Raw genomic sequence first — 22,217 nt, forward strand, 5'->3', positions numbered from 1 at the left:
TTTGCTAGCCTCTCACGGGGCGCTCAAGTTGACTTCAGCCAATCGTATGAGGAGATGGCTTTGAAATTTTCTGAAAGAGCCTTGTGTGAAGAGTTACCGAATTGTTGAAATCAGTTTTGCCTCCAATCTTTTGAAATGTGTCTTATGATATTCCAAGCAGTAGGTATGTTATTCGTTGGCGCTAATCAATGTCTTGGATTAATTGTTAATGATGCAGAGAACGTTTGGTCTTGAATATTGAAGTGGAGTGAATCGTAAGGTGCGTTTCTTTGATAGCAGGGTACGCACGTTGTATTGTTGAACTGTTTACCAGTTAATTAGTTTGTATCCAGTTTGGTTTGTTGTTTTCAAACAAGTACAAGCAATTATCCACTGTTACTTGATGCTTATGGTTCGTGAATCTTATTATTATTTAATTTGTAAAATTCAGGATTGAAGACATGTTACTCGTCTAGAAGATTTTTTGATGTCGAGAAGTATAATTGTCATTCATTTCAAAGGCTTGCTTTGGTTTGCTGTCGTTGCAATATTTACACCATTTATTGAAGGGTTTTGCTTTTGCTACCTTCAGCCTACCCCTGGTGTTGTTAAAATTATTACTTTCGACGCGGCTATTTAACTGAATGTTTCATTTTAGTGCCCGATCAATTGGTGCAATTAATGTTTATAACCTGCACCTTACCGCCGCAATTAAAATCGGTTTTTAAATCACTGTAGGCGGTGTTGTATATTTGTATAACTTAATTAATTACTCAGGTACCCTTCTCTCTTAGTCACTGTCGATGAGGAAATACTTGTAACTTATCTCTTGATACATTAGTTTTATTTTTGAGTTTTATATCCTAGTTTGCTTGAGTAATTTTATTTCACCTTGATCATTTCTTGTTCCCTATGAAAATGATGTTTACTTAGTTTTCAACACACCGTTTCCTTTAAAACCATTCTTATTCATTCCTAGGTTATGAAAAGTATTCTGGAAGCCTAGGATAATCGTATCAAGGAAAGAAAATTTCTAAGGTGACCATTAGTCTGTTACCCAGTCAAGTACTGGCTTAGGCGAGCATACACATTTATCCTTAGTTTCATTTTTAATTTCATACCTACCAATTCCTTGGTTGCTGTTTTTAAAGAGAAGAATACATCCACTTGGAGTCTCCAGAATTTTATTTAAATAAATGACACCAAGTCTGTGCGTATTTTCTTTTATTTTGTTGTAACGAGTATGCGTTGGCCAATTGATTTACATTAGATCTTTGAAACACTTGGTACATAATGTTTTTGCAGTTAAAATATATTTAGTGCATGGTTTTCTTATCACGTGTTTAGCAGATGTAGGTTGCAATAAATTCTGTGATCTTCTCTTTATTGTCAAACCACGAGATATGTGCCTATGTAGTCTTGAAGTGAGTTTTCTTTATGTATCTTTTGCACAAAAATAAAAATGTTCTACACATATTTATGCCTCCATACCTAGTCTTGTGTTACAGGAAATCAGAATGTGATGTTCAACGTCACTTTCATCATTTTCGTTCTTTTAAGTATCAGTGCTTCATGGTGCGTTTGATCTATGAAATGCATTGAGTTCAGGCTCATCAGTTTGTATTCATTTTCATCTACATAAACATTCAGCGTCGTTGGCAAGGACTAATACTCAAAAACTTTATCACACTTGCACAAACTGAATCTGTGATTTGTCAACACACCCACTCTTTCATGCATTGCCACAGAGACGAACATTCTTGAGTGCTCAGCACTATTCTAATGGTACCGTTATTTCTGTGGATGAGAAAGTTACACTGATATTTCACTGAAAATTAAAACAATCACACAAGTTCACATGTGTTGCTCTGTACACCATGCCTGGCCCCAAAACCAGTGCAACACTGCTGTGGGTTAGACGAAGGCGTTGGCCCCCCACCACCACCACCTCCTCCGGAGCTATCTACATTTTGTGCTGTTGCTGTGCTGTCCTCGATGAGTTTTTTTGGCTGTAAACAGATACTACTTTCAGATATTGAATTTTTAATTTTATTTGGTACGGAAATGTCTTTAGTAATAGATTCTTTATTGTTTGTTGTCTTAACATCATTTGCGATTGGTTTTTGGAAATTAAGCGTGTTATCATTGAGTTGATTCCCGATGTGTAATGCTGTTGCACTATCTGCCGATTCACTGTGCTGTAGACGTGGTCGTCCATTGTCCTTCCCTTTATCTTTAATGTTGAGTGTAGTTGCTTGATTGACTCCGGGCTCCATGGATTCCTTCTTCAAGGATGCTATCTTCTCATTTAGGAGATTTACTTGACTGTCTCGGTGTAGCAGCCTGCCACATTCAAATGAGTTTGATCGGGATTCTGTAAAAAAGAAAATTATTTCGTCAGTTTGTTAAAAATTTTGTGGGCCATTGGTGTCCAGCGATGTTCCTTCCAAAATTGGGTTAATGCATGCATCAAGTGTTTAAAGGCCAATTTTGCTTCTCTCAGGCATAAGGGCTAATGATCTACCTTTATTGCTCATGGATTGTTATATCTTTAATGGGATGGAAGGGGTTTAAGGTAGACTTTGGGCTTTCTGGAATTTTATTTCTTTCCTGGTGAATACTGTTAGCCGGAATGAGCAAATACCTATATTGAAATTGTTCGTGTGCTTCTTTATCTTCAATGCCTCTCTGAATAATCTGGTTTTAAAATTTTTTGCCGGTTAGGACTTTTGCGTATCGTCGTATTAATGTTATGGCAATAAATGGCTTGTTCTGCAACTGCTGATTTAAAAAGATGTAAATGGGAGATGCTGTGTTCCTTTAAATGTAATAACTCCATGTGCAATAAGGGCAAATCATTAACCCTGAGATCGTCTCTAGCATCGGGGATGAAATGTTAGCCTTTTAATACTTGACCTGGGAACTAACCCGAAAGAAACATTGCTGGACAGAAAATTATTAGTTGAAATTGGTATCAATGGCCGTTTTTCCCAGTTAGGAGTTTTAAGTCATGGTCTGTTCTGAGATTTGATTGCTTACCTCTTGATGACGGAGGCGTTTTGACTGGGGAATTGGCTACTGATCGCCTTGCGACATCTTGAAATGTAACTGGAGAGTAGACTCCTCTTTTACTCCTCAGACTGAGTGAACTGGAAGCGCCAGATCCTCTACCCGCTGGGACTTCCACGCTCAGCTCGCCTCCTCCGCTCCTTCCAATCGCCACATTAGGACTCCTGGCATTCGACGCTGTCAGTTTGGAGTCTTTGATGTCGGGTGTTTTCGCTTCATCTTGGGATGAGTTTCGACCCTTCTCGTGGTAATACGTTGGTGTTGGGAAGGCTGAGCGTGGAAGTGGAGCGCGGCCACCATGGCTCTCTAACCAGTAGGTTTTCATTGAACCTGCAAGAAATTTTGAGTCCATCACTAGAATGCTGTACTTACACAATATTCAACATTTTTAGAAGGATCTCAGCCTCTAGTCTGAGTGTAGTTTTCACCATGTGTTTGATCAACTAATGTGATTGTTGTTACCAAGTACATATTGCAAAAAATTGTATTCTGAAATGATTATCATGTTCTAGTGAAGTAAAGAATTTTATGCTGAAGTGAACAAACTAGAACTTCACAGATATGTAAACCTTGATCTCTGTTCAGCAAAAAAATGTATGGCTCCAATTTTCCTCCCATTTGTTATGTACGTGTTCACGCTCTTTAGAGTAAATCTCTTTGCAACAAAGATTTTTGTGTAACAAAATAGATTTTTGGCATGCAAGATGTTTCAACTCCTAAGAATAAATTAGTAGGATTCAGTTAGTGGCATTCCCAATTATGCTATCTGCCTTGGAGTTGCATTGTTCACTTATTTGTTGTTAAAGACATTATCTCAGTTTCAATGTTTGATTTGGAATGCTTTGAAGACCCTAAAAATATGACCCACCCTACCCTGACAGTGGCTTAGTAAGCACGACCCTTTGCCACAGTGTGGACTTGTGATGTCAAGATATTGTTCAGTAATCCATCCCTAAGTTTGCTCTGAGGAAATTGCTTGGTGGTGTGAATGGCAAAAACACCTGACCGGCAATTGGGAGATCTGAGTTCGAATCCCGGCTAAGTCAAATATTTTTTCTTGGCGGATTTCATCGGTTAGTGTACCTAAAAAAATGCACATTTCTGAGATAAAATGTTTGAATTTTGACATTTTTTGAAAGGAAAGTATACTCAAGTGGCTCACCTTTATTGGTGGTTGTTATGTCACTTAATTTATTACTCAATGCATAGCTGGCCATGACAAATCACCATATGATTTAGTTACAATACACGACATGAAGTCATGGGCAAAAAGGGATCTAATTATATCAAGTTAGAATGTTCATCAGAGATTAAGATTCATCTTCTTAATTTGAGCACCAATATCTGCTGAGTGAATTCCAAAATATTTGGCATTCAACCAATAATGACTTTGTATTGCATTGGAATATTGTTTGTTTGTATTGCATTGCATTGGTTTATGAAGTTACCTTTGCATGAGATTGCATTGCATTGGTATACCTATGAGATTACCTTTTGTGTGGCATTGGAACTCATCTATGTCTGTATAACAAACACCTCCACTTAACAAAATAGTTTCCTAGCCTGAAGTAGCTAGTTTTAACTAGATTTGATAAAATTGCCTTAGAAGTGAAAACTATGTGTGGATGTGATGTTATTTTGTGATAGGAACCGTGTGTCATAATGTAAGAATCTTGTGGTGACTAAATAGGGTGGGGTGGTTAACCCCTCCTCTGCTCTGAACGTAGTGGGTATGATTGTGTGCTAGACTGCTGTGAATGCACCTTTTTGTTCTCTGTGTGGCGTGCCCTTTTCTATGCCCTCTCTCCTTCAGCGAAGGATGGTCTTATCCCCAAATCATTATCGAGTCTTACTTTTTTAGATAAGTATCTATTTTTCTTGGAAGTAATAGAGTTAAGTGTCCTCATTTATATCCCTTCACTTTCTCTGCCGTGTGTGACGAGTAGCTTTTTGGGGAGTGAGCCGCAGTGAAATAGTTAATGTTGTACCACCATGACTCATCAAGTGCGCACCCAGGATCATAGCCAGAGGGGGGGGCAAGCCAAGTTGTGACATTAGTTTATGAGATTGCTTCCTTGAAAAAATAGTTTTATTTTAGTTACATATCTTAAACTAATACATATCATTTTTTGTGGGTGTAAAGAAAATTTGTTGAATACTTTTGTTTAAATTCAGTACTGATTTTGCTTAAAGACTTTTGCTTCTAGGGGGGGGGGGGGGGGCAGCTGCCCCTCGCTGCGTACACTCATAGGATTCCCATTTAACCGTGAATTTAGTCTACCGTGAAAAACCTGGAAAAAAACGTGAATGTCATCATGAAACCTTAAAAATCTCTCCAAATTGGTTGTAGAACCACGATTGACAGATGAAAAGAAAAATCGATATTTCGATCATGTTTGAAGGCCGAGTCACGGGCAGACACTGTCCACGCATTTATCTACACACGTGTATTTGACGGGCAGTTATTGGTCCGTGTGCCATGACGACGCATTGACCTGTGATTGGAAGACTGGTAACCGGTAAAGTGTTCATTAACCCTGGCGACAAATCAGACACTTCTTCACTTCCCTGCTGCCCTCCATTTGCCCACTCACGAGCAGGCCCTGCATTTTGTCAACGATAGGTGACGTCATGTGAGATAGCACTGTCATCGTTGCGTTTGCACTCACGGGGTCTATCGCGTTTTTTAAATTTGTAGTTAATGTGCGGCCGATGATTGTTACGTGATCAATATTTCTACCTAAAATGGCATATCAACAGACCGTGAATTTGACTACATTCAGACTGTGAAAACCGGGAAAAAACCGTGAATTTTATATTTAAGTTAGAGTGGGAACCCTGGCTCATGTGATTCATAGCAAATAGTTTTCATTTAAGAAAAAGATTTCCATCATAGGCCACTCTCATACAAACTATTAAACAAAATTACGGCACACTAGGTGTGGATAATAATTCAATCTTTGTACATTTGAGTCAATACTTATTCCAATCTTTAGTGTCAATGGTCATGATTTTTTCATTTTCCTGTTGCCACTTCAGTTTCAAATCTCACATGCTTATTATTGAGAAAGTAGTTTGATGATTAGCTCTTATTTTATTTTTGTCCTGATTGTTAAGTTTGCGTGCATCTTGTATCAGTTTTTTTGTCAACACAGCATATAAATTGTAGCTTCAATCAAAATTTTTCTTATTCCTAGACAAGTTTTACCATAACTGTCTATGAGAAAACTACAATTAGAAGTTCATATTTTTTAAAAATTATATGAAAACTGCCCATTCCTATGTACGTACTTCGTTTTTTGGGCCAACCTTCATAGTGGAATAGTGTTCTTGTATTGGTTCCATGTTTATGGAACCCTTGTGATAGTCATACCTTTCAGTTTCCAGATAGGTACTGGAGCCACTCCATTCGTGGTCATTGCACTCTCAGGTCGCTTAAAAGGTTTTATTATGCTTCCATCACCTCCCTCAAAAATAGTTAGGAAATGAAAGTGGATATTGCCACATCGTATCCTTGATGACTTGAGTTTTCGTTAATTGTGGATATGGCCGTTTTTGATTATCAGATTTAAGATTTTACTTTCTCCAGTTTACTCACCGTTATGGTCCTGTGGCATGATGTTGTAAAATGTATGCGTTATTGTTTATTTACATGAATGCCAAAATGAACAGGAAAGTGTGCTCTGTAATCATCCAACTTTACAAATACATAAACAATGAATAGAAACTGATCTAATTAGGTACATGCATTCCCACTTATGTATTCGTCAACCAAAAATATTCATGCATAGGCATATCAGCTCTTACATGTAAATGCCTTGTGTATGCAGGCCTTCAGAAGGATTTTATCTCCTGGGCTATGAGTGATAAATGCTTAGTAGGAAGACATGAGATTTGTACAAATTCATCGTTTTACTGTACATGCACCTCCATACTACCATTTCATTGCTACTTGGTCAGCAAATGTGTCTGCCAAAAACCTGCATATTCTGCAGATGGTGCCTTTGCTTACTTTTGTCCCGTCTGTTCGCTTTGTTTGTATATGAGATTACCTTTTCCTTTGACCTGAATCTCTCCTCGTTCTGAGACTATGTAGTCGTCTGGTAAGTGAGCTTTGGTGGTTTGAGAAATGTGGATTTTCATTGCTTCACTTGTTGATTCCATTCGAGACGCTGTTGAAATATAGATAGAGGGTAGAATTAATGATTTGAGTGAATAACTCCTTATATTTTTGCTGATAATATTTATTTTTACCTGTGTTGACGGAGTCTCCAAAAAGGCAATACCTCGGCATCTTAAGGCCTACAATACCGGCAACTACCGTCCCAGAGTGGACTCCCACTCGAATTCTTAAATGGTTTCCTGAAATCAGCAAAAGAAATGTAAGGGAGAAATAATAGATCTTCATTACATGTTTAATAAGTATATTTTTATTGAGAAGAGTTTAGTGACTAATCATTAAATATAATGTTACTGCCTTTTTTGGCTCCGGCATAGAATTTCTAGAAATGAAATTGATAAATTCACTGTGTAGCAATTGATGGAAAGAGTACCTGAAACAGAACAAAGTAGAAATGGGTCTTTTAAACAATAGAAAAGAACAGTTACCAAACTGCAATAACAGGAAGTAGCATTAGATTGTTTCCATGATATTTAGTTCGAGAATAATCTACATTCTTAACTTTTTCATACTTAGCTATTTAACTCTGTGAATGAATTTCTATATATTTCATTTGTGCTGTATGATGGTTTTAATAATTAACATCGCCATTTTAATCTGTTTAATTAGCCGGAATTAAAGAACGAAACTCACAAAACTAAATTTTCGGCGGAACCTTCCTCAGAGATAGGAAAAGGACTGTTGGTAAAGGATGAAGGAGAGGTAATGGTGGGGAGGTAGGGTCCAGGGGGGGGGGGGAGGGGAAGAGTGGGCTGAGGCAATTAAAGGGATCATCTGTTGAAATTTAAGCCAGGAGGATGGAATGATTTAAACTGCCTAATGTAAGATAATTCAATGGAATTGAGTTTTGGTGGGGGGAAGGAAGGCCAAAACTGAAACATTGTAACAGTCATTAAGAGGACTGGCTGGTGAATGACTGCATGTTTTGCCACAGCAAGGGACGCAAAGTGGGGATAAGTGCATGATGCCGTGTGATTGTTGATTCTTAGGTTGAGGGGAGATGAAGATTTACCTTTACAGAAGGAGGGACAGTGTTTGCATTGAATGAGGCAGATTACATTCCTGGAAGTGCATGAGGCCGTGGGGGTGGTAGACAGGAGACGTGATGACTGGGGACAGAGGGAGGGGTGAAAATTGGGCAGGTCTGGGATGACCGCAGGGCGAAGGTATACTGTTGGGAGCAGTGGGCAGTGGCGGATACAGAAAAAGCTCAAGGGGGGGGGGGGCGCAACATATCTTGAGTTGTCTTTACTTTTATCGTAATAAAATATCACAGTCAAGTCACAGCCAAAGTATAAGAAAATTTTATTTAAAATGATTGTAAACATGTAAAAGATAATGCCATCTTATGATATAAAAAAGTTACAATTGTGGTTTTGCAATGTTCGGCAATACGAGCGGACCCGCAAGGGGGGGGCGCGCGCCCCCTGCGCCCCCCATCTGTATCCGCCACTGGCAGTGGGTGACCTTTGTAAGGGGTTTGTAGAGCAGAATAAATCAGAAAGGTTTGCTGGTCGTCTGAAGGTGATAGTTTGACAAAAAAGGGTGACTGTAGTCTCATAATTTTTTTAAGATTGGGAAAAGGTCTTAAAGAATAGATTGCAGGGATTGTATTCCAGGAAAGTAAGAGGTGCAAAGGGAAAGGTCATGTGGGTTGTTTCTGTTGCTAGGTGCAGGGGGATCCGCGCTTTATAATTTTTTTATTCAAGAGGGACTCCGGATAGCCTCTCTGGAGGAGGGAACAGTGATGGAAATTGTTCAGGGCATCAGGGTTATCGCAAATGCGGTGTCCTCGAATGGAAAGGGAGTAGGGAAAGGAACATTTAGTGTGGGAAGGATGATATCTGCTAAAGTGAAGGTATTGCTGCTGTAAAAATGATACATGTGGCACATAATAGTAATGGTTTAAAAGCGAGTCAATATCACTTAAATGCATGAATAGAAAAACTCACACAGGAAAAATAAAACTCAGAGCTTTCAAGGCTGTTGTCTCTTTCTCAGCCTGAGCAGGAAAGGAGTGCATTGGACATGGGAGAGGGGGAGGGGTTATGGAGGGGAGGGGGTTAGCATGGGATGTTCAACCCACGAAGCTATTGGCTTGCAATTGCCAAATGCACGCCCATTTGAGGGTGTGGAGATTGAGGGCGGAGTCTGTGGGGGGGGGGAGGAATGCAATAGCTGATACATACTTTGAAGCATTCACTGAAGAGGGAGTCGTGAGAAAGGATGTGTGGGAACTGGAAGAGATACATGGAGGGATGACAGACAGATGACAGTGATTATTTAGAGTTCTATGTTTGTACATGCTATGTATGTTGCAAATCTCTGGACAAAATAAATAAATGAATTGTACATTCATGAGTTACGAGATGTGCATAAATTGCATCTAGCATTATAGTTAATACAAAAAAACTAATCCACCCTGAAATGCATTTTGTTTATAAGAAATTTAGAGAGTCTATATGTACTTGTACAGTGTGAGGAACAGTAGATTTAAACAGCTTAGGTAATCAAAGTTACGGAAAGGGAATGATGAGGGCCTGAGAAGAAATTGAGCACTTTAGTCATCTATTCACTCCGTGTATTCTGTCTTTAAATAGGCTGCTTTGGGTTGATGAATTTTTAGAGGTAGGTTGAACTCAGTGCATGCATCTTTGGTTTCTTGGCTAAATATGGACGGTGGGCAAATCCACATGATATCCCCTAAATTCTACTTATTTCTTATTCCATATCTTCTACATCTATATCTATCTTTCCTTTTGAAATTATTTGGCCTCTTTGCTATTTCGACGGCTTCATGTATGAGGTGTGGATGGTAATCTTCGGTCTTTGCCAACACCTGTGTATGGTTAAACATTATTTTTATGCGTAATGTTCATCGACCGGTGATGCATACCATTTATGGAGCTGCATTTACGCTGTTACTTTGTCTGCTGTGTCCTCCTTGCATCATGGTCAAAACGTACTCATTTTTCCCTTCCCTCTTACATAGGCTTTCTCTTAACTTGCTTCATCTGTCTCTTTCAACAATGAAATCTCCTAATTGGTTTTTATCCACTTCCCATATTCGAATCTGCTTTAAATTTTGCACACTTGCTAGCTGCTAATGGCAATGCTCTATTCAATTATCGGACATTTGAATTTTTTCCTTTCTGTGAAAATTGTGAGCCAATCTGTAATCACCTATCAGGCTCTTTTCTAAAGGCCTGGTTACACGATGCATTAACACATAAAAGTTAAGGTCTAAATGTATGAACATGTGAATGAACATGAAAATGTACTGCGTAACCACCTAACTTGTGCGAATGCATGAACGGAAAATAGAACGTGTTCTAATTTCATGCATTCAATAAAAAGCATGCATTCAATAAAAAGCATGCATTCATACATGCTTTGTTCCGGTCCACAAAAGTCATTCTCTCAAACAGACATTAACTGGTGTGTGTTAATGTACTGTGTAACCAGGCCTTAATAAACCTAATCAGCACACACACTCTATTCTCTGAAGTTTGAGTGAAAAGCTTATTTTTTTACTTTTTAGTGCATTTTGGTGAAAGTGTGTTTTCTTAAAATCTCCCTTTTCATGGGGTCTAACCTTGACTGTATGCACAAGAGATTAAATGAGTTTAGTTTTTTTCCCAGGATAGTTGTTTATTTAGGATTCAAAACTTCCTTCGTACTCTACTACACGTACACATGTACCACCCTGCAATCCAACTTAATAGCCATGTGGCGGGAAATGTGAAGACACCAGCCGTTTACTAAAAAAGTGATTTAACTTAGTCCACGTTAAGCCTGACGAGAGCGAATTGCTTATCTTAATCTCCCTTCAACGTTTTCATCTGAAAATGTTCCCTCAACATACTAGATGAATCAATCATTCAGCAATACCCCAGGTTTCTCGGACCGTGAGTGTTGGTCGCCTCCTCCAAAAACCCATCAATTTTTAGTTTGGAAGCAGTTTGTATGCGTACATACCTTACTTCAAAGTTGATATTAATCATTTAGGTACTACCTGTTGAAGGATCCTTGAGGTCGGTGATTGCTTCCACCATGTCTAGGGCCATATCACAGACTTTGAGGGCATGGCTCTCATCTTTGTCGGGGGCACCAGCCACCACCATATATGCATCGCCAATGGTTTCTACCTGGAAAGTAATGTTTCAGAGGGTGATCTGAGCAAGGGGACTTGTGGCTAGAAATCACTTTATGTTTGCTCTAAGAGCCAATGCGCTGATCAGCACCTTGTAGACTCTGTTCCTTTCAGTCAACGTATCGAATATTGAGTACATGGCGTTGAGCATGGACACCACTTCCATCGGGGAGATCCTGCTGCATATCTCGGTGAAGGTGACTACGTCCGAGAAGAGTATTGAAACTTCGTCAAAGGTCTGGAAGTAAAGAATGTGAACATGTGTAAATTATTTCCATTCCATTAATCATGTCAGAGCACTATTGTAAAATGACGGCATTAAAAAATCAATTAGCAACACACAGAGTTGTATAGATATCCAAGAATGGTTATTGATATTGAACAGTTGTTGGGTTCAACCTGAGATATTGTGGGGACATAGTATGAATATTATTTTGCTAATCCAAACCCAAGATATCTATGTTATATTCTTACAATATCTCCTAAGAGTGACAATTCATATTTTTAAGCCCTGTATTGTGTCATGAAAAATGATTTAAGAATTATGGAATTGTGTCCTGGAAGGGGAACGTCAATGGATGTGTAAAACATAGAAATTTCTTTTTGTGCCAGAGCCCTGCAGAGCAAAATACTTTCCCAGGTATGGCCGCCTTGGAAACTTTTTTACTTCCCTGTACGTTGCTTTTCAGAAGAGAAATTGCACAAGTATACCCAATTTCTGTCCTTGGGACCCAACTCAGCAGTGGCATGGTCCTTACCCTTGTGTATAAGCCTTGACCCTTCAAGTGGTCAGAGGCCTTCATCTCAGCATTACATAATAGATTGTAAACCTGCATTAAGACTTATATTGCAGCAAAAAATTCGTGAGCCTATCAATGACATTATGTAGTTTAATATAATTCCCTGATGTTTTTCTGTGCAATCAATATTTTAAGTGAAAACATAGTTTACTGATATAGGAATTTCCTATTATTTTCGTGAAAACACTCCACAAAGATTAGCAAAACCATTTTTGTCCCATCCTTCTTTTGATTCAGCGTTATTTTTCTAAGACTACTGACATTTTAGTACTACATAATTTTTGAAAAAAATAATTATATCATGCCATTTATGAAAAGTAAGAAATAAGACTGCTCTGAAGCTTAAATAGAAAGGCAATTTTTTTCTGATAGCAGTTTTAAAACCATAAATGTATGTGTGTACCTTGCCATTATGTCGTGATCAATGATAGAACTTTGTTCATTTAGATGGCAGAGTTTCGATTGAAAATTCTAAGGCCTTGGCGAGAACCAAATTGGTCTACTCCATGTTTCAATTTTGCTTTTATTCAATAATTAGTTGTTCATAAAAATGCCCCCAATAGTTACCTGTGAAATGACTTTCCTAGATTAATGGAAAATGAGGCAAGGGTTGGGGTAGAAGTTGTGAAATTATCCATTTCTTTTGATTTCACTGATTACTGAAATTTTTGCCCTGCCATTTTTGAATGAATACCATTTTCTGGCATGGAAAATTATCAATCAGGTGGCTTTACTTATTAATAGACCTTAAAGAAAGCGTAATTAATATACCTCACAAGTATCAATTGGATTCTCTCCGGTGCGCAGCCTGTCTGCCACTTGTTTAGGAATCATTTGATACAGAAGTTCATCAGTCCTTTTCATTTCCAAATCCAATTTTTTCATGGATTCCTCGAGTTTTTTTGACTTCTGTTGTTCTTGGTCGAGAGCAAGCTTCAGTTCGACCGATTGTTGGGTTCCAGCCAGCATCAAGTCTCTATATTAAAGTGTGGATGGATGCACAATGAGAAAATGCCAAAGAAATATCAAAGCACATGAGGAAATATATTTAGAATATGCCTTACAGTAATGAAAGGTAGCTTACCTGCTGAAGTCATGCATAGAGAGGTCATTGATAAAAAGTCCATTTAACACTAAACTGTTTAGGTCAGGCATTACTGGTGTTGCTAAATATAATATCATTTTCCAGTTATCCATATAAATCATTTGTCCTAAAGGGAGTATGAAGGTATCCTTTATTAAGAATGCATATGTTTATCCATGGAATATCAATGCCTATGTCATAATAAATCACGATGATTAGGTAAAATGAGTGCCCTGGTAATTGCATTAATTTTTTTTCTTTCAACACAAATTGCTTTTGACTAGAGTCACCTTTTAGATGCAAATTATTTTCTACTAAGTTTTCGTCCACATTTGCCATCAGTTCTTCTGCTCGATCTCTGGATTTATCCGGTATGACAGGCTCAGTTGTAACCAGCTCGAATATGTTATTTGTTCGATTCAGGATCTGTAATAGAAAGCGATAGTGTGATGCATTTTATTTAAATTACATATGTATTTACACCTAGTCATGGAATTGCATTTTTTACCATCTTTCTTATACATATCTATTACATACATTCACCTAGTCATGTATTAAAGATTCTTTGAGATGGGTGCTATTGGAACTTGCTTTGCTCTTTGGAATTTTTTCTTTGCCTTTTCATGTTGTTATATATTTTAGCTTAAAATTTTCTCAATTGAAGCCATTCTTTCAATTTGATGTCTATGGTAATTTATTGGGACTAATTTAACCATAGGTTATTGTCTCGAGATCTGTTTATTTTTCTGCACTTGCTATACTGAGTTGCCAAGTTCAGTTTCTTGTGAATCTTTCATTTTATGCTCAGGGAAGCTCCAATTTTTCCCAATTTCCCAATCCAGAGTAATGCATGATGGGAAGTGGTAATCTCTTATGGCTGTAAAATGAATTAATTGGGTTGTTCCCACAGCTGTGGACAGTAACACATTGTGGGTACCCAATCAAGTGGTAACTCCTTCCGGCCACTTAATGGATGACATCCTGTAACGAGCGTCTGGCAAATGGAATCTTTGAAAAGGAAACATTCCTTTACCATCTTATCTTATAGCCATGCATGAGGTATCTCACTATACTTGCAATGTCGTGAACACGCAGTTTGGTAAATGACCATCTTGTAACCGGAGATGACATAGGATGCTCTGGTAGGAATGCATGAGAATTATTCATGGCCAAATGCATAATAAATAATCCAATCAGGTTGGTGAACTACCTTAAATGTGAACTATAAACAAAAAAAGATATGAATACTGGCTTGACTTCTGCAAGGAAGTTACATATATGATGTATAGGTACATATTATAAAAGCTACTGGGCCTCCTGGAAAACAGTACAAACTACACTTAAAGTAGGCAATATTGGGCCTTCAAGAAATAACATGATGTGTTATAACAAATCATTACTCAGTGGATGGGAGAAATTATAAAAAGTGTAATATTCACAGCATTTAATTACCTGTTTGAATTATAGTATGTTTGGCTGTAAATAATTCTCATACATTTCTTCTAGTGTCTTATGGTATCATGGTTAAGATGTCCTATTTATATAGTGTGTGTTTACTGGAGGTTAGCTGCAGAGTGTTACTTATGAAGAGGCCAGATGTCATATGATGTGATACTATCCTTTTGTCCTTGGATGTAATGAATCAAAGTTGCTCTCTTTCACTGAAACCATTGGTGGAAAGAGATGCCATTTCCTAATCACTTCACATTCCTGTTACTAACTACAGGGTGTCTATCCATTAGATATTAGTTTCCTTGGAGCAGGACTACTACAATCATCATTATTATTCACATGAGGCCAAGGTCAAAAATCACATAATTACACTGGAAAATAGTTCATACACTCTGGCAAGCACGTCTTCTGCTGACTCCTTTCTTTGTAGTTTTTACTTCCTATCCATACAGTTACACCATTATGCCCATACAGCCAGAACACGGTGGATTGACCTCTTAAAAAGCAGTTATAGGTGGGGACATGATGGATGGATAAGTTGATGGAAGATTCCCCATAGGGAGAGCAGGGGACAAGTGCACTTATAGGGCAGATCAAGAAGGATGAGAAGAGCGTGAGGGAGGTGAAAGAAGTGGCATGGGAGAAGTGGAGGGGTGGAGAAGTATGCATACCAATCTTGGATGGCATTAATATGAATGAGACACAGAAATTACTTGGCAAACATAATTGAAGGGTAAATTGATGGGAGTCTGCCTGTAGAGGAAGACCAAGGGACAATTTTATAAGATGGATGCAGAAGGGTAGGGGGAAGAGAAATGAGCCTCAGGAAGTATGAGCTTGGGAGGGATCGGAAGAAATGGAGGTTTGAAGTGAGCAGACCAATCTACAAAGGGATTGCAATACTGTGCATTTATGTATCAGGCGCTCTCACTCTACATGCCAGTGGATATCTTTGTGATAGTAGATGTTCTTGGGGAAGAGTTCTCAGTGGAATGGTTCAATCACCCTGAAGATGATGGCAGACTTAGCATTCGAAACGTCGGTGCAGAAAAACCCTTGCACCTGGCTGGAAACCCAAGAACTCTTCCTCCATTCTATTCGCCGGGAAAACCTTAGATCCTTCAGTAGACGTTCTCTCTGCTCGAAGAGAGATTTGCATTTCCGTAAGGAATTAGCACCAGTATTACTTGTATGAGGTATTGGGCTTACACGTTTTTTCTGTGTGTGATTAATTCTTCCTTGGTGGCGGGAATACTGTGCCTGGGGCCATCTCTTGGCCAACACATTCTACGCATCCTTTTTTACCTTCTACCATCTTCCGATTTATATTATCAAAGATGAATGCCCTCCCAGAAGCACACGGGGGATGAATTTTGCTGTATTCGAGGCATGAGAGGCGAATGGGGAGGGACAGGATCGGCCTGCCGCTCTTGTATCCACGACGCTGCATGGGCATTGAAATATTTTTCTTTGCAGATGTGCTCTCAAATTTGGCACTTTGTGGCTTAATGGTGCGAGATACGTCAAAATGTACAAAATTTGTGCTCTGAAAGGGCAGTAACTCGGCAAAATCTATAGGGAATGACCATAAAATATTAAATTTTTCGAATTTAAACCCTTCCGCCATAAATGGCATTTGAGCGAGGGTCAGGGGTTCACCTAAAGGTCTCAAATTTTTCAGGCCTTATTTTTGATCAGTCCCACAACTGTTGGGCCAGATGGATTTGAAAAAAAAATCGATTTTTCCAATTTGCTCTAACATACAATCTTTTTTATTATGATCATCATATCCAAATCTGGGGGAATTGGTCACGTAAACCCCCTGCCTCAAACACAAGATAAGTGTAGCCTTGGTAGCTCGGTGGTCTGAGAATCTACTTGGAAAGCAGAAGGTCTGTGGTTTGATCCCCGATCAAGGTAAAATTTTCCAATGTATTTTTGGCTATCATTCCATCTGCAAGCCACTGCAGTGTTATCATCATGTGTTTATGTTCCTGTTTCTATGTATCAATTTCCATCTGTATTTATGCTTATTATATAATAAATATAAATATTGGTATATGTATGTATATAATACACATTGATAGATTTGCACATTTTACCACTTAGGCAGTTGGTCTTAAAATCAAACTAGTGCACTTATGTCCCACTGTTTACGATAGCAACTGAGGAGCACAGTCATGTTCGAGTTTGGAGCTAACTTTTTGACATTGAGTGTGGGCAGTGCAACTAATGAGGCGTGTATTACACCAATGGTCTGTTGCAAACTTCTCATGAATCCTCATGAAAACTTTTGATTCTTGTACCAATATTTTGCCCTAGCAGTGCATTTATTGTTTATTTGATCGAGGTGAAGTGGAACCTTCTTAAAATGGATGAAGAATTTTGATTTACATTCATAAATTATGTGATAATGATCAATGATTTGTAATGAATAATGAAACCAACCCTTGTGCAGATGGATATGGATTTATTGGTCAGCGCGAACAACTCTCGTTCACCAAATAAGGATTGACTTGTACTTCCTAATTTCCGATTCAGACTGGCAAAGCAAGATGGAAGCATACGCCCATTGCAGTGGAGACAAACCCTAATGTAATAAAACTGATGGTTTGAGGCTTGACATGGTGAAATTGCTTCATTTTAAATATAACACTTTTAGAATTTCACATGTGATTTTACTAACAACCAGTTTTATCAATTAGCGACATCGTCAGGTGAACACTATTGTAACATCAACTCAGGTGAAAAGATGGCCTCCAAACAAAGTCAACCTCTTCAAGCAAAAACGCAGCACTTAACATATATGATGGTCACAATAAAAAAGATCGTATATCAGGGCGGATCGGAAAAATCGATTTTTTTCAAATCCATCTGGCCCAATGAAAAGAAGTTGTGGAAATAATAATAAATAAGGCCTGAAAATTTTATGACCTCTAGGTGAACCCCTGACCCTCGCTCAAATGGAATTTAGGGGGGGGGGGGGTTCGAAATCCGAAAAATTTAATATTTTATGAACATTCCCTATAGATTTTGCCGAGATACTGCCTTTTCAGAGCAAAAACTTTGTACATTTTGACGTATCTCCCACCGTTAAGCCACAAAGTGCCAAATTTGAGAGCACGTCTGCGAAGAAAAATATTCCAACGCCCACGCAGCATCGTGGATACAAGAGCGGCAGGCCGATCCTGTCCCTCCCCATTCGCCTCTCCCCCTCCCATGCCTCGAATACAGCAAAATTCATCCCGCGTGTGCTGCTAGGAGGGCATTCATCTTTGATAATACAAATCGGAAGATGATAGAAGGTAAAAAAGGATGCGTAGTGATACGACTTGTCCCTTACTTGACGCCTCGTCGGCGTTAAATAAATCGATGTTATCAAATTTTAGAGAAAAGATGAAATATTTTTAGATCCGAGAACGCAGGAAAGGAGCCTACGGTCTATAAAGAGGCCTCTCGAGTGGCTATAAAGGTGTGCGAACTATGGTGACGCGCTTCTCTTCCGATATTGTCCGACAGCTGTGATTAAATGGATTTTAGGTGAAGGCCGCTAGCGTCTCCTCCCCGCTCGCTTCTCCTACGCCTCAAATGCACCAAAATTCACACCAAGTGCGTCTTTCTTCGTTAGTCTAACTAATATTTGATGTTTCAGCATCGTCTGTGGAGGAAAAATCACGAAACAATTACTCAATTATCAGCTTTACAGTCTGTATTTCATATGTCAGCGTCGTTCCTCGTCTTTCGCAGCTGTCAACAAATTTTGAGTCTTTCACGAATCTTTCGGTCGCATGTATAATAAAAGGAATATTTAACTTCAAATTTGAACGTTTCTCAAAAGATTTTCGAATTTCCACAGCGCTAAGGTCAGATATAACCTGAGGTATCGTGGTCTCTCCCCAACTTTTCATCAGCGGGTAGTCCTTTACGTCGATATAAAAGTCTAAAGGCCTGGTTACACGGTACATTAGAATGTACAAGAATCTGTACATTTTTCTGAATGGTTTTCTGAACAGATTCTTGTACATTCTCATGGACAAGATCCACGAGTAGGTGGTTACACGGTACATTTTTTCGGACATTTTTTCGTACATTTTTTAATGCGCAACAAATTATTTCAACTTCGAAGCTTCGAAGTTGAAATAATCAGTCTAGACTGAGGAAGTGGATAGAAAAACTGTCTATTTAGGGACTCAAACGCAAATTTGGCGAATATAATTGCTGCTTTAACGTCAAACTTCGGATTGTGAATATATTGGGTTGCCAAGGCGTTGTTGAAATAAATAAAGGCGATTGTTTGGGGGGCTTTGGAAAGATTAAATTAAAATAAGTTGATTGCAGATTGTGATCTACGTTACACACCTACATCATTTGCTTAATGCAGTAAGTGTATTGTAGCATGGACCTTCAATAGAAAACGTGTGAAAACCATATAAATAGTGTATCCCATAAAACCATATAAAGTGCCCCGACGTCTAGTACCTCTATTTACTCGCCGGAGAAGTTTTTTGCTTGTGTTCGAAGGGACAAAAATAAGAGTAATGAGTGGTTGATGATCCACAGAATGGAGTCAAATACATTATCTATATTGTCAACGGGATATCCTCAACGTAAGTACACTATTAAATCAGGGTTACCGCAGGATGTTATCAAGTTACTCATTTCACTTTGTAAACAACTCTATAAATGCATCTATCATTCTACCCATTGTAGGATCAAATTATAAGGAAAGTGGCTGTTTACGAGAATAAATACTGATTACGATTAAACCACGGTGAAAAATAAGGAATGTAATGGGCGGCCGGCCTCTCGTCACAAGGAGCCCATAACAAGGAATATTCTCAAAGTGTCTTTCGCCGATATCGTTAAAATTTTGTTGGATAGTAGTGTTCCATAATAAAAGCACATTTTCAAAATTTCTCGTGCCCTTAAGCCTTGTGATATAATAAACAGGACATAATAAAGGCAGTTGAATTTTAGATTTGAAAGCGAGTGTGTCGTGATTTCTCTCCATCCTTCTCCTGTGAATCGGCGCATGCTACGGGAATATACGAGAAATATGAGGCTTTTGGCAAGGTAAATTCAATATTTATTACTGTGATGCCCATAACGTTCGCTGCATGTCAACGCAACACCTAAAATTTCGACTCGCTTTGCAGTTGGTCTCGATTCAAAAACAGGATGTTGGGTAAATACAGCGTAAATAGTACTTGAATCTTATTTCTTTGCCTATCACATGCTTTTTATGACCTTTTAACGATCATTTGGATCTCAATCTTGGACAATTCTCGCGGTTCATACATTCAGCGCCTTTCCATCTGATCCTTCATTTTACCCATCCCCTTTTCTTGTGTTCCATTCTTTCGCTACCTATATCCAATCAGTGAGATATCCAAGTCAAGCAAGATCATATCAAATCCAAATAACTATCGGGGCCGTACGTAAACAAAGAAGTCGCCTATACAAGCCAGATGAAATGAATGTGTCGTTTTCGTAGTCTGCCACCAGGTGACTCTGAGTTCAAATTGTATGATTGTCTGTACGAAATTAGAGCAGGCGTTCAGAAATTCATACATTCTTACATTTTGCGTGGTTACACGGTGCATTTTCGCATTCATTCTGAGATTCAGACATTCTCACATTTTCTTGTACATTCTCATGTACCGTGTAACCAGGCCTTAACAATTAAAAAAATCACGGGTTGGTCGCTAAACACATTGGTTGCCTTTAATATTTTTCCGTCCATCCCGTCTCACCTCCTCGCGCTCATCAGCTGTTATGTAACAAGCAGTACATTGTCAGGGTGACCGAAAAATCCGTTCCTTTGAATAGCCGGATGTATAACAGCTTTCAGCTCTTCCGGCAGGGTTTTCAACCTGTTGATGAGCCTCCACAAATTTACAGCGCCATCTTTACTAAAAACCAAACGGGCGTATAACATTTGTAATAAAATTTTTATTATTAGTATTTAATTGGCTTTTGGATTTCTGGTGGTTACATTGAACCTCAGCAGCCCATTGGCCTTTTGCAAGCCAGCGGCAATAGGCCACTTTTCCCGGAGTTTTTTTTCCTTATTTTCGGAGTGAATTACCATAAAAAACGCATAGAAAATTTTCAAAAGATGCTGCTGATCAGTGCTCAGCGTATTTGAGTCAATTCCGGGAGATAATTTTGATGGTATAGGTTCAAGCCCTACAACATCATGGTTGTGTAATTTTTGAAGCTATGAGCATGTAGGTCCTCAAATTTGGGCCCCTAGATCGCCCTTCCTACTTTTATATCGCAATGCTAAGTCAACTTAGATAGTGCAATATACCAACGGTTGAAGTTCGCCGTGAAAAAATATTTGACTCTGCCGGGAATCGAACCCGGATCTCCCGATTGCTGGTCAGGTGTGTTAACCAGTTACACCACCTTTCAATTCAGTGCAATTAACAAATAAACCGATGCAAGGGATGATGGAATTGTGCTTGTAACAGAGGGATGATGCCTCCTTTCTAGGCGGTGTTCACTTGGTACCATCATATCCAATTCCTTTGGTATTTGGTGTTTATAATTTTCTTTCGCATAGAAATCGATAATCACAGGTTTTACAACTTTTCTTAATCCTCGGACGTGTTCCTCTCTAAACTTGGATTGATAAGTCCTCTTGCCTCTTTCATCAATATGTAAGAGTATAGTCTTTCATTCCATCAAAATGAAGTCATTTGATAACACCCTTTGATTCCTCTCTTTTTTGTTTTCACAGTAGTTAGCATCTTTATCTGCCTACGTAAATAATTCCGGTTCTCTACCTTGGATATGTGTCTTACGAAGTTATGATTTTTGCGTCAGATAAAGTTGCGGGGACGATCCTTGCTGCTGCTCGGAGTGACGCACTGGTTCTTACATATACCTCTACCACAGTTGGCTGATGTATTTTCCCCGCAGGAGGTCCAGGTCGATTTTAGACGTTAATGTTCATTTCATGAGGAACGTATAGATACAAATCGGCTGATTTCTCGTGTTTAATTTTCTTCGGATGAATGGATGAAGAAAATTTTTGATACTATTTATCCACAAAAGAATTGACGATGTTGACTCAACGGTCTACGACGGCTCCCTTTTTAGTTTTTTTCCTCAATTGCCGGATTTCTTTCGGATTCAATACAGCAGCCATCATCTTTCGTTTCGTCCCTCAAAATGCTTCTTCATTAGGAAAAACATGCTCCTTCTTGAACTAACAGGCGCAAATATAGCATAATTTAAAATGTTCCTTTAAAAGTGTTTGAGTTGTACTTCAGTAAAACTCTACGTTTGGCCTATTCGCATTTTCCGTAAGTTTTAGTACTTCCTATGGTACCGCAAAATCCATTTAGTCGCAGAGATTATGGAAGAGAAAAGTTCGCGCACCTTTCTAGCCACTCGAGAGGCCTCTTGATAGACCGTAGGGTAGGTACTTGCCTGCATTCTCGGATCGACAAATATCGCGAACAATACAAAAATATTTCATCGCTTTTCTAA

The 22,217-nt window shown here is 38.7% G+C and overlaps 1 protein-coding gene and 1 long non-coding RNA gene across 2 annotated transcripts in view; one reads left to right on the forward strand and one right to left on the reverse strand.

The window, feature by feature from the left end:
* The first annotated feature begins 321 nt into the window (after positions 1–321).
* Positions 322–1,455, forward strand: LOC124162665. The gene is made up of 2 exons (XR_006865643.1): positions 322–391; positions 959–1,455. It is a non-coding gene; the product is annotated as an uncharacterized LOC124162665 (long non-coding RNA).
* LOC124162662 (soluble guanylate cyclase 88E-like) overlaps positions 1,187–22,217 on the reverse strand; it is a 369,277-nt gene continuing 348,246 nt past the window's right edge. Inside the window, exons 7-15 of the mRNA XM_046539256.1 lie at positions 13,556–13,691; positions 13,266–13,392; positions 12,953–13,157; positions 11,473–11,619; positions 11,244–11,376; positions 7,303–7,410; positions 7,101–7,220; positions 3,019–3,378; positions 1,187–2,353 (exon numbers count right to left, since the gene is read on the reverse strand). Coding sequence (XP_046395212.1) covers positions 1,824–2,353; positions 3,019–3,378; positions 7,101–7,220; positions 7,303–7,410; positions 11,244–11,376; positions 11,473–11,619; positions 12,953–13,157; positions 13,266–13,392; positions 13,556–13,691 — 1,866 coding nt within the window. The 3' untranslated portion in view covers positions 1,187–1,823. The remainder of the gene's footprint in view (positions 2,354–3,018; positions 3,379–7,100; positions 7,221–7,302; positions 7,411–11,243; positions 11,377–11,472; positions 11,620–12,952; positions 13,158–13,265; positions 13,393–13,555; positions 13,692–22,217) is intronic.

This window comes from Ischnura elegans, chromosome 7, assembly GCF_921293095.1.
Source record: "Ischnura elegans chromosome 7, ioIscEleg1.1, whole genome shotgun sequence".
In the NCBI taxonomy this organism is placed as follows: Eukaryota; Metazoa; Arthropoda; class Insecta; order Odonata; family Coenagrionidae; genus Ischnura; species Ischnura elegans.